Source organism: Pelophylax lessonae (assembly GCF_965119305.1).
Source record: "Pelophylax lessonae genome assembly, chromosome: 13".
NCBI classification, from domain to species: domain Eukaryota; kingdom Metazoa; phylum Chordata; class Amphibia; order Anura; family Ranidae; genus Pelophylax; species Pelophylax lessonae.
In genome coordinates, this window is record NC_138780.1 from 11,380,021 (window position 1) to 11,394,063 (window position 14,043).

Below are 14,043 nucleotides of genomic sequence, written 5' to 3' on the forward strand. Positions count from 1 at the left end.
AGGCCATAGAGGCGACCACAGAATATTAACTCTTTGATTGCCCATGGGAGCAGCCAGGGGCACCATCGTTTCTCGGGCAAACAGGTGGAAACGGTAAGCCCGAGAAGAACCGGCGAAGGGGGGGGGGGGGGGAGGAATGGACATCCCCTCCCACTGCTTTGGAAACTGTTTCAGCGGCTCATGAGCCACTCAGAATGGTTTTGTGAGAAAGCCGGCCACCGGTTGCAAACAATGATACTGTGGTTATGTCTGATATCTACAGCCATAATCCCGAAAAAAAAACAAATGCAACGTATATCTGCGTATTGTGGTTGGCAAAGGACTATACAAGCTGGTGTGGCGCCCCCATCCTTTCAAAACTTTAGTCCACTGTATAGCAATGTTGTCACTTTAGGCTGCATCCCCCCCATCTTCTCTATAATATTGAGGCCATTGCTTTTCAGTTCACAGAAGACAGCTGGGAAGGCTGATTATCTTATATCTCATTTCAATACACAGGAGGTTACAAGGACTCTGGATTTCTGGTATTTTTGTGTACTTGCAGAAAAAGTATTCATCCTAAAAAAAAGAAAACTAAGACAGCCATCATATCGACTACTAGCTACAGAACCATACATTTTGGGTTTAGAAATATTTTTACTCCTTCCCACCGGAACTTTATGAAAGCGTAAGGCAGAAGGACCTTATCTATGAGCTTGGGGTTGAAAGGGCTTCCTGGTCAAGTAATTACCGTAATTGGCTTTCATAGTGATCATGTGATTAGAAAATAGCCAAAAATGTACTGGCGCTAATTGGTTGGCGTTTTTATTGCATTTTACAAGTAAACTTTCCCATTATTACTGACCACCAGTTGTCCTTTATCCAGGAGCATCAGATTACATTACACCACTATGAGCCATCATGTGATTAGAAGCCCGTTCTATGGGTTTTGGTGATTGGGAGCTGTCAGTAACAGTCCAGTCGCAGTGCTGGGGGGTGCCCAATCGAAGAACTAGGCACAAAGTAGGTACACATATATGTGGCAGCAAGGAATAAGGCCCATCTCCATGCTGCCACATGTATAGGTACAGCCAGCGGTAAGGGGTCAAAGAGTTATTGCACTTTAAAATTACAGTAATTCCATCACGTAACCTGGCAAATACCCTTACATTTCCCCCCCCCCCCTTTCTCTTGCTTTCATTGGAGATCTAATGTGGGATTCAGGGTCCTACCAGATCAGATTTTCCTTTATATACCACAAAAGACAGACAGAAGTAGCAAGAGAACCTAAGGATTTTAAATCGGCCTCCAAAGGTTTTCAATGGAAGTTCCTTATGAGGAAACTATGGTGGCCACCATAGATGAGCTCTCCAGTTCGCTGGTTGACTCTCTTGCTTCCAATATTTGAGTTATTGGCCTGGAACAATTGTGCATAAGACCCTACAACTTTGTTCTGCTTCCCATACTTGTACCTTGCCAGCCAGGCAACTAGCATTTTTAGAAGGTCAACAATAGCATTTTCCCCCCCTAGGTTAACTTTTAAGTGGACAAGGTGTCAAGATTATTGTAACCGTTATACATTTTTTACATATTTATTACACTATTGGAGATAACACGACCTGTATACCAGTCCCGGTTTGGCTTTCGGTAACAGCAGGCCTCAAAAATATCTTGCTTATTCACTATTTTTGTTCCCCAAGGAGCCTCCATTTTACATTGCACCCAACAGTGAGATTCAAGCCCTTTTATATCTGTACCAAGTTGAACACCATCTAGTTTTTAAATATGCCACATGCAGACAACGAAATGTGTAAACAAAACCTCAAACTGGGTGGCATAATTGCAAAAGTAAGTATTCCCTAAGTTATTTGCAGTCACGTAGGGAGTAAATCGGTGGTCATAAAAATGTAGCTACACAGCAACCATAAAATTTACAAGTTCAAGTTCATTCTACGACCATTAATGAACTCTTCGTATTGAAGATTTAGAGCCTGAAAAACCGCAATGTTCCTCAAGGTAGGAAGAGATGCTTCTCCCTTGGTTTTCCAAAGGTGGTTTCTCGTTTTTGGTCTTGTTAAAAGACCTGTGCAGAAGAAACTGAAAAAGTCACATGACACTGGTGGTCTTGACCATAAAATCTACAAGATTATGAGATTTTACAACCATGAAGAGACTCCTTGTATTGAACATTCAGAGCCTGAAACACAATAGTGTTCCTGAAGGAAGGAAAAGGTGCAAACCACATCTTGGTTTTCCAAAGGTGGCTTCTCATTTTTTGTCAAGATGGCTTCTCGTTTTTGATCAAGGTGGCTTCTCGCTTTTGGTCTTTTAAGAAAGCTCGTGCAGAAGAAACACAAAACTGTCATGTAAAACTGGTGGTCTTGAGTTGACCATAAAATCTACAAGTTCATGAGATTTTCCGACCAATAATAAACTCTCTGTGTTAAAAGTTTGGAGCCTGAAAAAAGTGCAGTCTTCATCAATGTAGGAAAAATTGCATCTCCTTTTTTGGTTTTTCAAAGCTGGTTTCTCGTTTTTGGTCTTTAAGCAAGGTCTATGCAAAAGAAACACAAAACTGGACAGGACACTGGTGGTTTTGACCATAAAATGTACAAGTTTACGACCATAAAGGGACTCTTTGTATTAAAGATTTAGAGCCTGAAACACCAATGCGTTCCTGAAGGTAGGAATAGATGGCAACCTACCTCTTGGTTTTCCAAAGGTGGCTTCTATTTTTTGGTCTTTTAAGAAAGCCTATGCAGAAGAAACACAAAATATCCATGTGACACTGGTGCTCTTGACCACGAAATCTAAGTTCATTAGATATCACAACCATTAAACAACTCTTCATTTTGAAGATTAGGAGCCTGAAACATCACAGTGTTTCTTAAACTCAAGTTAGAAAAAGATGAATCTCCCTTTTTGGTTTTTCAGAGAAGAGGTGCCGTCTCGTTTATGGTCTTTATAGAAGGTAAGTGCAGAAGAAACCCAAAACTGTCACTGGACACAGGTGGTTTTGACCAAAAATTGTACAAGTTTATAAGATTTTACAACCATAAAGGGACTCTTTGTATTGAAGAGTCAGAGCCTAAAACATCATGGTGTTCCTGAAGATAGGAAAAGATGTAAACTCCTTCTTGGTTTTTAAAAGGTGGCTTCTCGTTTTTGGTCAAGGTGGCTTCTCGTTTTTGGTCTTTTAAGAAAAGCCTGTGTAGAAGAATCACAAAACTGTTGTGTAAGAGTGGTGGTCTTGACCATGAAATCTACAAGCTCATTAGATATTACCACCATTAAAGAACTTTTCATATTGAAGATTAGGAGCCGAAAAAACCACAGTGTTCCTTAAGGTGGGAAAAGTTGGATCTCCCTTTTTGGTCTTTTAAGAAGGTCAGTGCAGAAGAAGAAACACAAAACTGCCACGTGACACTGGTGGTTCTGACCATAAAAACCAGTTCATGAGATTTTACGAGTATTCTAGAATTCTTCGTAATGAAGAACTGGAGACTCAAGACCACAGTGTCTTTGCTTGCTCAACCTCCAATAAGTAATGTCCTCAAGGTAGGAAGAGATGCATCTCCCTTTATGGTTTTCCAAAGGTGGCTTCTTGTTTTTGGTCTTTTAAGAAGGCATGTGCAAAAAGAACACAAAATGTTCATGTGACACTGGTGGTTTCAATTAGCAGAACCTCCTGTCCCAAAAAAAGGGAACCTCTTCAGTTCAGCAGTAAAATCCGATTCAAGGAACTTGACATTCCAGTCAATCTGGAATCCTGGTAAATGACTATTTTGTCCATCATAATTTGCCCTCATCAATCAATTTGTTCATTCCTTGGCAAATCTTCTGCAAGTGGGGCTTCATAGACCCTTGGGGGTCATATAGTTGGCCAAGCATTTCCTTGTTTGCAAAGTGGTTGAAGACGTGTTGGATGCGGCCATGGGATTTGGGAGTCAAGTGTTTGTCGACGAGGCGGAGGAGCAAGTTCTTACATTCTGTGAGGATCTGTGGTAACACGTCCTTCTCGTACGTAAAGTCTACTTCGTAGAAACTGATGGCGGTCATTGCCCCGTTATGCAGCTTGTTCTTAAAGTCCTCAGCCAGCATCAGTTCCTCGGGGCTGAAGCGGTTGTGGCGGTACAAGACACCAATCTTCACGGCGATCTTTATCAGGTTCTTGATGACCTTCTGGGACTCAGCTTTGTTTTTGGTGTACTCTTTCGAGACGCGGTACAGCTCATCCAGGACCTCGCTGCTGGTCTCGTCGATGAACATGTTGACGACGGACTTGCTGGCCATGCGACTCAAAATCTTCTTTTGTGCCTGGAGGGCGAGGTCTTTAGAACTGAACGTCTCCATGGCCTCCTGGGGAAAGAGGGAGATACAGAGATTATAAATACAATCTAGAGATAAAAATAGACAAGATGCTTTTTTGTAGACCAGGGATCCTCAAACTATGGCCCTCCAGCTGTTGTGGAACTACACGTCCAAGAGGCATTGTAAAACTCTGACATTCACAGACATGACTAGGCATGATGGCAATTGTAGTTCCTGAACAACTGGAGGGCCATAGTTTGAAGACCCCTGTTGTAGACCAAGAACCAATATGATTGAACCCTGTTCATCCATTATTAAAAATTATAAATTATACTTTTTACCTTTTTGATATAATTGTTTATTTTAATGTATACCTAAAGCCAAAACTTTTTTCCCTTTAAATTGAGACAGACACAGGTGTGTTCCGATTGGTTCGCTGCACTTTGTACATTCGCCTGACTCTGCAGTGGTCAGCGGCTGTGGCACTTCAGGAGTTATGTAGATGCTTCCTATGGCTAATCTGTCTCGTCTTATCCTTTTTGGCCCAGGATTGGGGCCCTCCCTAGCACTGCAGACCCTCCAGGATGGCCATGATGGTGGTGGGGGTTCTGAAATATAATCTCCGTGACGGTTAAACCAGTTTTTCGAAATCTGATATAAAAATACCCACAAAGAATTCTGCGCACCGGAGAATACAATAGGAGGATTTTTTTTTCTTTTGTCCTTTCTTCTCTCCCATCGTGTCAGACATAATAGGAGTTTGTTTGAACAGCGATTGAAACAGGAAGCCTTTCCTGCATCCTGCGTGTCAGACGCAACGCGTCTTGTCTGGGCAACGCTTCTCAATACACAACATGGGCATTTCTGAGATTCGAGGTGGCAAGGCGGGACATAATGTCTTTAAAGACGAAGCCTAATCTGCTTATATTTTCCCTTCCCTGGTCCCCCTACCTCATCACCATGAGATTTTCCATTTGCAATACATACCTGATTTTAGACCCAGTGACATCACTGGGTTTCTATAGTCTAGGCAATGCAGATAGAACATGGCTGGTGAGAGGGGTGTCCATATGGTGCATGGTGCTGCAGCATCTGCTAAATGGCAACGTGTTTCTTTGCGTGCTCCTGACATGCATTGATATGAATTTAGCCCGACTCTTTTCCAAGAACATGCTGCACCCAACAGCATGGTGCTGCGGCATCTGCTAAATGGCAATGTGTTTCTGTGCGTGCTCCTGACATGCATAGATATGAGCTTAGCCTGACTGTTATACAAGAACATGCTGCACCCAACAGCATGGTGCTGCGGCATCTGCTTAATGGAAACGCGTTTCTGTGCGTGCTCCTGACATGCATGGTGCTGCGGCATCTGATTTATGGCAATGCGTTTCTGTGCGTGCTTCCTACATGCATAGATATGAACTTAGCCTGACTGTTTTTCAAGAACATGCTGCACCCAACAGCATGGTGCTGGGGCATCTGCTTAATGGAAACACGTTTCTGTGCGTGCTCCTGACATGCAAAGATATGAACTTAGCCTGACTCTTTTCCAAGAGCATGCTGCACCCAACAGCATGGTGCTGCGGCATCTGCTAAATGGCAATGTGTTTCTGTGCGTGCTCCCTACATGCATAGATATGAGCTCAGCCTGACTGTTATACAAGAACATGCTACACCCAACAGCATGGTGCTGCGGCAACTGCTTAATGACAACGCGTTTCTGTGTGTGCTCCCTACATGCATAGATACAAACTTAGCCTGACTGTTTTTCAAGAACGTGCTGCACCCAACAGCATGGCGCTGCGGCATCTGATTTATGGCAATGCGTTTCTGTGATTGCTCCCGATATGAACTTAGCCTGGTGGTTTTTCAGGAACATGCTACACCCAACAGCATGGTGCTGCGGCATCTGCTTAATGGAAACACGTTTCTGTGCATGCTCCTGACATGCATAGATACGAACTTAGCCTGACTGTTTTTCAAGAACGTGCTGCACCCAACAGCATGGTGCTGCGGCATCTGCTAAATGGCAATGCGTTTCTGTGAGTGCTCCCGACATGCATGGATATGAACTTAGCCTGACTGTTTTTCAAGAACGTGCTGCACCCAACAGCATGGTGCTGTGGCATCTGCTTAATGGCAATGCGTTTCTGTGCATGCTCCCGATATGAACTTAGCCTGGTGGTTTTTCAGGAACGTGCTGCACCCAACAGCATGGTGCTGGGGCATCTGCTTAATGGCAATGCGTTTCTGTGCATGCTCCCGATATGAACTTAGCCTGGTGGTTTTTCAGAAACATGCTACACCCAACAGCATGGTGCTGCGGCATCTGCCTGTTTTTCAAGAACATGCTGCACCCAACAGCATGGTGCCGCGGCACCATGTAATTTGGTGCACGTGAAAAAGTGCATGTTAGCAGATGTGTGAGGGTGCCATTGACCATCAGCTAAAGGGAAACGTGTCGATCAACACTCATAGCTGTGACCCTAGCCTAACATAGGCATGGAATCTCCTATACTTTACCCCCCTTAGATGCTCCTAGATGTTTTTCTGTGCGGCCGCATGTACCATAACAGAGAGAAACCTCTAGAACAGGGATCCTCAAACTATGGCCCTCCAGCTGTTGTGGAACTACACATCCCATGAGGCATTGTAAAAGTCTAACATTCACAGACATGACTAGGCATGATGGGAATTGTAGTTCCTGAACAACTGGAGGGCCATAGTTTGGTGACCCCTGCTCTAGAACATTGTATGAAAGACGCCGCTTGGATGGTTACAAAAGAACACCAAAAAAAAAAAAAAAGCAGAAACGGCCGGAAAAACCACACTGATTCCTAAGAAAGCGGATCGGTTGCGTAAGACGGCCACTTCCCTAAAGGAACGGAAACTACAAGTTGACCGACCTCCAAAAGAGAACTTTCTATAGAACGAAAAAATAAAATAAAATGCGCAATCACTGCAGATAGAAGTGTCATTCCAACCAATGGTGGCGTTGCAATTATAGGTGGAGCCAGGTGAGCTAAATCATCCCCTAGGGGACCTTGGATCTCCCAAAAGGCCTTAATTCCTGTCCACCGGGGGAGTCCCGGGTGTCCCTGTCCCCCCCCTTGGGTGGTTTGGTTCTGTTGCGCGGCTGTCCCGCCCTATCCACTTAAATGGTATGCGCTGAATGGCGGTAACGCCAATCTGTTTAATTATTGCCGCGCCAGTGAAGTACTGCAGCTAAACGCGACCCATTCGAGTGTATGGGGCTCCGCCCAAACCACGTGCAGTGGATGTAGTTGCGGCGCGGGGAGTTGAGAGTCAGGGCTCATTCACGTCCAAGCGTGCGCCCTTTTTCACATTGTGTTTTAGGGCAGCCCATTCATTTTGATGCGTCCGTCCTGCGTGCATGAAACACACAAAGAAGATGGTGGCACAATTTAAATTTTGCCGTTAACTGTTAATGGCACCTCAACACATCTGCAAATACGCGTTTACATGCGTGCTGCAGCACCGTGCATTTTGGCGCGGCACATTTTTGGAAAAAAGAGACAGGTTTCTCATGCGTAGACCATCCCATTGACATGGGTTCCACCCCCAGGCGCGGTGCAAAAATTGCGCATTTTCTATCAACGCACAAAAACGCACTAACTTTTGCAGACAGGCGCAGGCATCCTTAATTGTTTATGGCACCCTCACACATCGAGTTCACTGCAACCAAAACACGCCATACTGCAGCACCATGCCTTTTGCCGCGGCGGGATTTAAAAAAATCCTTTCTATTCAATTGTGTTTTATTCCATTCTTTTTTGCTCAATTTTTTTTTTCTATTCCTTTATTTTCTATTCTATATCATTCTGTTCCAATTTGATTTGAATTAGATTCGCATTTCGGAGGAATTTCGTTTCGTTATTTCGGATTCATTTAAATTCGTTACTATTGTAAATGGGAGATTCAGATACACTACGACACGCTTTCCATGCATTGCAATGCCGTTCCTTTTAAATGGTGCGCCACAACGTGCAAATTTTTTTTGCTATTCGGAAATTCGATTTGTTACAAATCTAATTTCGAAATTTCTGAATAGCAAAAAAAATTTGTGCAAATTTCGGTTTGAGCCGCACGTTGTGGCGCATCATTTAAAAGGAACGGTATTGCAATGCATGGAACGCGGGTTGCGGTGAAGCCATAAATCCTTTCATTTGCTGCTCCCACTGTCTTTCCCACAATCCCCAGTTACTGGAAACATGCAGCCCATGTTACATTGTTGCCATCACATGAAGGATCAGAGTCCCTCCCTATTTTTCGCTTCATCAGTGTTGGTGATAACGGCGGCAGGCGAGATCACGTCACACATCCATGCTCTGTTATAAGCTGGGTGGAGTTGAGAACTGTCAATAAAGCCACCAAAGTTGGCGGAGTTACCCAGTCACCTGACCTCCCCTTCTCGCCTCTGACAGCCAAGAATGGAATTTGGATGGCGACCAATTCCCGGTGGAAGAGGATAGATGGGAGGGGTGTTTTTTTTTTTTCTTTTATTTACTTTATGAAGGATAATCGCAAAAACAATCAGACAGATAATTCATAGAGATGAATAAATCTCCTCTAAGCCAAACATACGTGGTACAACCAGATTGCCCAACCTTCTGTAGGCTTCCCCATACACGGTACAATCTGGCTGTACACTCTCTGTACAACCAGTTTTGGATCTACCAAATTCACTTATCTATGCAATCAATTTGTATCCAATCAGGAAGACCCTTGCACTACATCACAGGTGTCAAACACAAGGCCCACGGGCCAAATGCGCCCCCCCCCCCAAGCCATTTCATGTGGCCCTCGCACCTCTCCTGCAGCTGCGGCACCCCCCTGGTCTCTCTGACCCCACCTTGTCTCAGTAGTCGGCAGCAGAGAGGACAGAACTCCTTTCCCAGATCCTGCACTCCTCTGTGCAGCTGCAGAAAGGCTCGTCTTTGCCCACACCAGTGGTGGCTGGTGCTCCATGGGCCGGGGGGGCAGCAGACGGACCACACCATACCCCCCCCCCGGACCACACCAGCTCCAGCCAGCACACCATACCCCCCCCCCCCCAGACCACACCAGCTCCAGCCAGCACACCATACCCCCCCCCCCCAGACCACACCAGCTCCAGCCCGCACACCATACCCCCCCTCCCCGGACCACACCAGCTCCAGCTCGCTCACCATACCCCCCCCCCCTCCCCGGACCACACCAGCTCCAGCCTGCACACCATACCCCACCCCCCCGGTCGCCGGCTCACTCACCCTGGACTGACATGTGGAGGGCAGGCAGCGGCAGCGGTGGCTTCCCCATCAGTCTCCTCCATGGGTAGGGCTTCCCCTGTGTCTCCTCCTCCCTCCTCCTCCTCGGCCAATAGCATGGCTTCTCCTTTCGGCCAATCGGGAAATGGGACTCAGGACCCGCTTCTTGATTGGCCAGGAGGAGAATCAGTGCGGCAATAGTGAATATCAATTTGCTATTGTCACACAGCTGGGAGGGCTCAGGGCGAAATGTCTGCCCCCCGAGCCCACCCTTTTTTGAAGCCTATTAGAGCCTCCGGCTCTAATCACGTGCTTCAAAAATAAGAAATCCTCATTGGAATCCATGCATCCGGCGCCCTGGATGTAGATTAGGGGGCCGGATGCATAAATGGGGGGGGGGGGGTGCACCCCCAATGGATAGGGCCGCCACTGGCCCACAACCCCCCCTCCCGCAGTCCGCAGCAGAGAGGAGGGCAGAACTCCTCCTACAGATCCTGCACCTCTCTGTGCAGCCACAACACCATCTTGCCTCTGCCCCCCCCTGGTCTCAGCATTCAGCAGACCCTAGAAGCTGACACCAGCCCTCCTCCGGTTCTCCTCCAGACCCTGCACTTCTTCCCCGATCCACCTGCATCTTCTTCCTGGCAGCAGCACAAGGTAAGGGGGGTGCATTGTGATGTAAGGATGGGTGGGTGACTCTTGACTTCTGATGGTGGTTGGGCTCTTGACATCTCATGTAAGGGGACATGGGGTGCTGAGGTGGCCCGCGATGAAATGGAGTTTGACACCCCTTCACTACATAGTTGATGGTAGATCTAAGGGAGACTGAGCGTATGGCCACCTTTAGAGATCGATCGGGCAAGACTGATCTCCTTTAAACCGATAAAATATGCATAAAATCCAGGACGACGGAGGGTTAAATAATAATGGCGCCGCACTGCGCTCAGTCACAAATTGGCGTCGCTCGCATTAAGCTCGGAGCCAACGAGCCGTCGCCGGATACATGGAAAATTCCCACTTAAATCTCCATTAGCCATCCATCACCGTGATTGGGGCTTAATGGGCTTGTAAGGCGGTGAGGCATCGGCCTGCCGAACGCCCTAAAAACCACCGACACCGTTTGCGCTGCTTTAACCCCTTGCGCTGTCACCATACGGGATCGGCTCCGCATCGGGGCGACGCTAATTATTATCTCTACATGCCTGTGTTGTTTTCTTTCCCAGAGTGGATTTCCTGACTCCGTGTAGACACAGCTCCCCGTGCGCTTCTTGTAAACATTTGTGCGCCTTAGGCGAAACGAAAGGCCAACCGCCTCCCCTCCGCGCTCTTTGTTTAATCCAAGAAAGGACGCGGCTTCTGGAGCTGAATAAACATGTCCTAAATTAGCAAGTGAAGTGTTGCTGGAGTGCCGAAACCCGTAGGTCAGTGCTCTCTATCATACAGAACCCGGAGGTCAGTGCTCTCTATCATACAGGACCCATAGGTCAGTGCTCTCTATCATACAGGACCCAGAGGTCAGTGCTCTCTATCAAACGGGACCCGTAGGTCAGTGCTCTCCATCATACGGGACCCGGGGGTCAGTGCTCTCTATCATACGGGACCCGGAGGTCAGTGCTCTCTATCATACGGGACCCAGAGGTCAGTGCTCTCTATCATACGGGACCCAGAGGTCAGTGCTCTCTATCATACGGGACCCGGAGGTCAGTGCTCTCTATCATACGGGACCCGGAGGTCAGTGCTCTCTATCATACGGGACCCGGAGGTCAGTGCTCTCTATCATACGGGACCCGGGGGTCAGTGCTCTCTATCATACGGGACCCGGGGGTCAGTGCTCTCCATCATACGGGACCCAGAGGTCAGTGCTCTCCATCATACGGGACCCAGAGGTCAGTGCTCTCCATCATACGGGACCCAGAGGTCAGTGCTCTCCATCATACGGGACCCGGAGGTCAGTGCACTCTATCATACGGGACCCAGAGGTCAGTGCTCTCTATCATACGGGACCCAGAGGTCAGTGCTCTCTATCATACGGGACCCGGAGGTCAGTGCTCTCTATCATACGGGACCTGGAGGTCAGTGCTCTCTATCATACAGGACCCAGAGGTCAGTGCTCTCCATCAAACGGGACCCGTAGGTCAGTGCTCTCCATCAAATGGGACCTGGGGGTCAGTGCTCTCTATCATACAGAACCCGGGGGTCAGTGCTCTCTATCATACAGGACCCGGGGGTCAGTGCTCTCTATCATACGGGACCCGGGGGTCAGTGCTCTCTATCATACGGGACCCGGAGGTCAGTGCTCTCTATCATACGGGACCCGGAGGTCAGTGCTCTCTATCATACGGGACCCGTAGGTCAGTGCTCTCTATCATACGGGACCCGTAGGTCAGTGCTCTCTATCATACGGGACCCGTAGGTCAGTGCTCTCTATCATACGGGACCCATAGGTCAGTGCTCTCTATCATACGGGACCCATAGGTCAATGATCTCTATCATACGGGACCCATAGGTCAATGCTCTCTATCATACGGGACCCGGAGGTCAGCGCTCTCTATCATACGGGACCCGGAGGTCAGTGCTCTCCATCAAACGGGACCCGTAGGTCAGTGCTCTCCATCAAATGGGACCTGGGGGTCAGTGCTCTCTATCATACAGAACCCGGGGGTCAGTGCTCTCTATCATACGGGACCCGGGGGTCAGTGCTCTCTATCATACGGGACCCGGGGGTCAGTGCTCTCTATCATACGGGACCCGGGGGTCAGTGCTCTCTATCATACGGGACCCGGAGGTCAGTGCTCTCTATCATACGGGACTCGGAGGTCAGTGCTCTCTATCATACGGGACCCGTAGGTCAGTGCTCTCTATCATACGGGACCCGTAGGTCAGTGCTCTCTATCATACGGGACCCATAGGTCAGTGCTCTCTATCATACGGGACCCATAGGTCAATGCTCTCTATCATACGGGACCCACAGGTCAATGCTCTCTATCATACGGGACCCGGAGGTCAGTGCTCTCTATCATACGGGACCCGGAGGTCAGTGCCCTCTATCATACGGAACCCGGAGGTCAGTGCTCTCTATCATACGGAACCTAGAGGTCAGTGCTCTCTATCATACAGAACCCGGAGGTCAGTGCTCTCTATCATACGGGACCCGGAGGTCAGTGCTCTCTATCATACGGGACCAATAGGTCAGTGCTCTCTATCATACGGGACCCATAGGTCAGTGCTCTCTATCATACTGGACCTGTAGGTCAGTGCTCTCCATCATACGGGACCGTAGGTCAGTGCTCTCCATCATACAGGACCCATAGGTCAGTGCTCTCTATCATACAGAACCTGGAGGTCAGTGCTCTCTATCATACGGGACCCATAGGTCAGTGCTCTCTATCATACAGAACCTGGAGGTCAGTGCTCTCTATCATACGGAACCCATAGGTCAATGCTCTCTATCATACGGGACCCATAGGTCAATGCTCTCTATCATACGGGACCCATAGGTCAATGCTCTCTATCATACGGGACCCGGAGGTCAGCGCTCTCTATCATACGGGACCCGGAGGTCAGTGCTCTCTATCATACGGGACCCGGAGGTCAGTGCTCTCTATCATACAGGACCCAGAGGTCAGTGCTCTCCATCAAACGGGACCCGTAGGTCAGTGCTCTCCATCAAATGGGACCTGGGGGTCAGTGCTCTCTATCATACAGAACCCGGGGGTCAGTGCTCTCTATCATACAGGACCCGGGGGTCAGTGCTCTCTATCATACGGGACCCGGGGGTCAGTGCTCTCTATCATACGGGACCCGGAGGTCAGTGCTCTCTATCATACGGGACCCATAGGTCAGTGCTCTCTATCATACGGGACCCATAGGTCAATGCTCTCTATCATACGGGACCCACAGGTCAATGCTCTCTATCATACGGGACCCGGAGGTCAGTGCTCTCTATCATACGGGACCAATAGGTCAGTGCTCTCTATCATACGGGACCCATAGGTCAGTGCTCTCTATCATACTGGACCTGTAGGTCAGTGCTCTCCATCATACGGGACCGTAGGTCAGTGCTCTCCATCATACAGGACCCATAGGTCAGTGCTCTCCATCATACAGAACCTGGAGGTCAGTGCTCTCTATCATACGGGACCCATAGGTCAGTGCTCTCTATCATACAGAACCTGGAGGTCAGTGCTCTCTATCATACGGAACCCATAGGTCAATGCTCTCTATCATACGGGACCCATAGGTCAATGCTCTCTATCATACGGGACCCATAGGTCAATGCTCTCTATCATACGGGACCCGGAGGTCAGCGCTCTCTATCATACGGGACCCGGAGGTCAGTGCTCTCTATCATACGGGACCCGGAGGTCAGTGCTCTCTATCATACAGGACCCAGAGGTCAGTGCTCTCCATCAAACGGGACCCGTAGGTCAGTGCTCTCCATCAAATGGGACCTGGGGGTCAGTGCTCTCTATCATACAGAACCCGG

General features: G+C 48.2%; 1 protein-coding gene across 1 annotated transcript in view; it reads right to left on the reverse strand.

Moving 5' to 3' along the window:
- Positions 1 to 3,422: 3,422 nt before the first annotated feature.
- Positions 3,423 to 14,043, reverse strand: part of TNFAIP8L2 (TNF alpha induced protein 8 like 2) — a 68,128-nt gene continuing 57,507 nt past the window's right edge. The window contains exon 3 of the mRNA XM_082275331.1: positions 3,423 to 4,338. Coding sequence (XP_082131457.1) covers positions 3,772 to 4,332 — 561 coding nt within the window. The 5' untranslated portion in view covers positions 4,333 to 4,338 and the 3' untranslated portion in view covers positions 3,423 to 3,771. The remainder of the gene's footprint in view (positions 4,339 to 14,043) is intronic.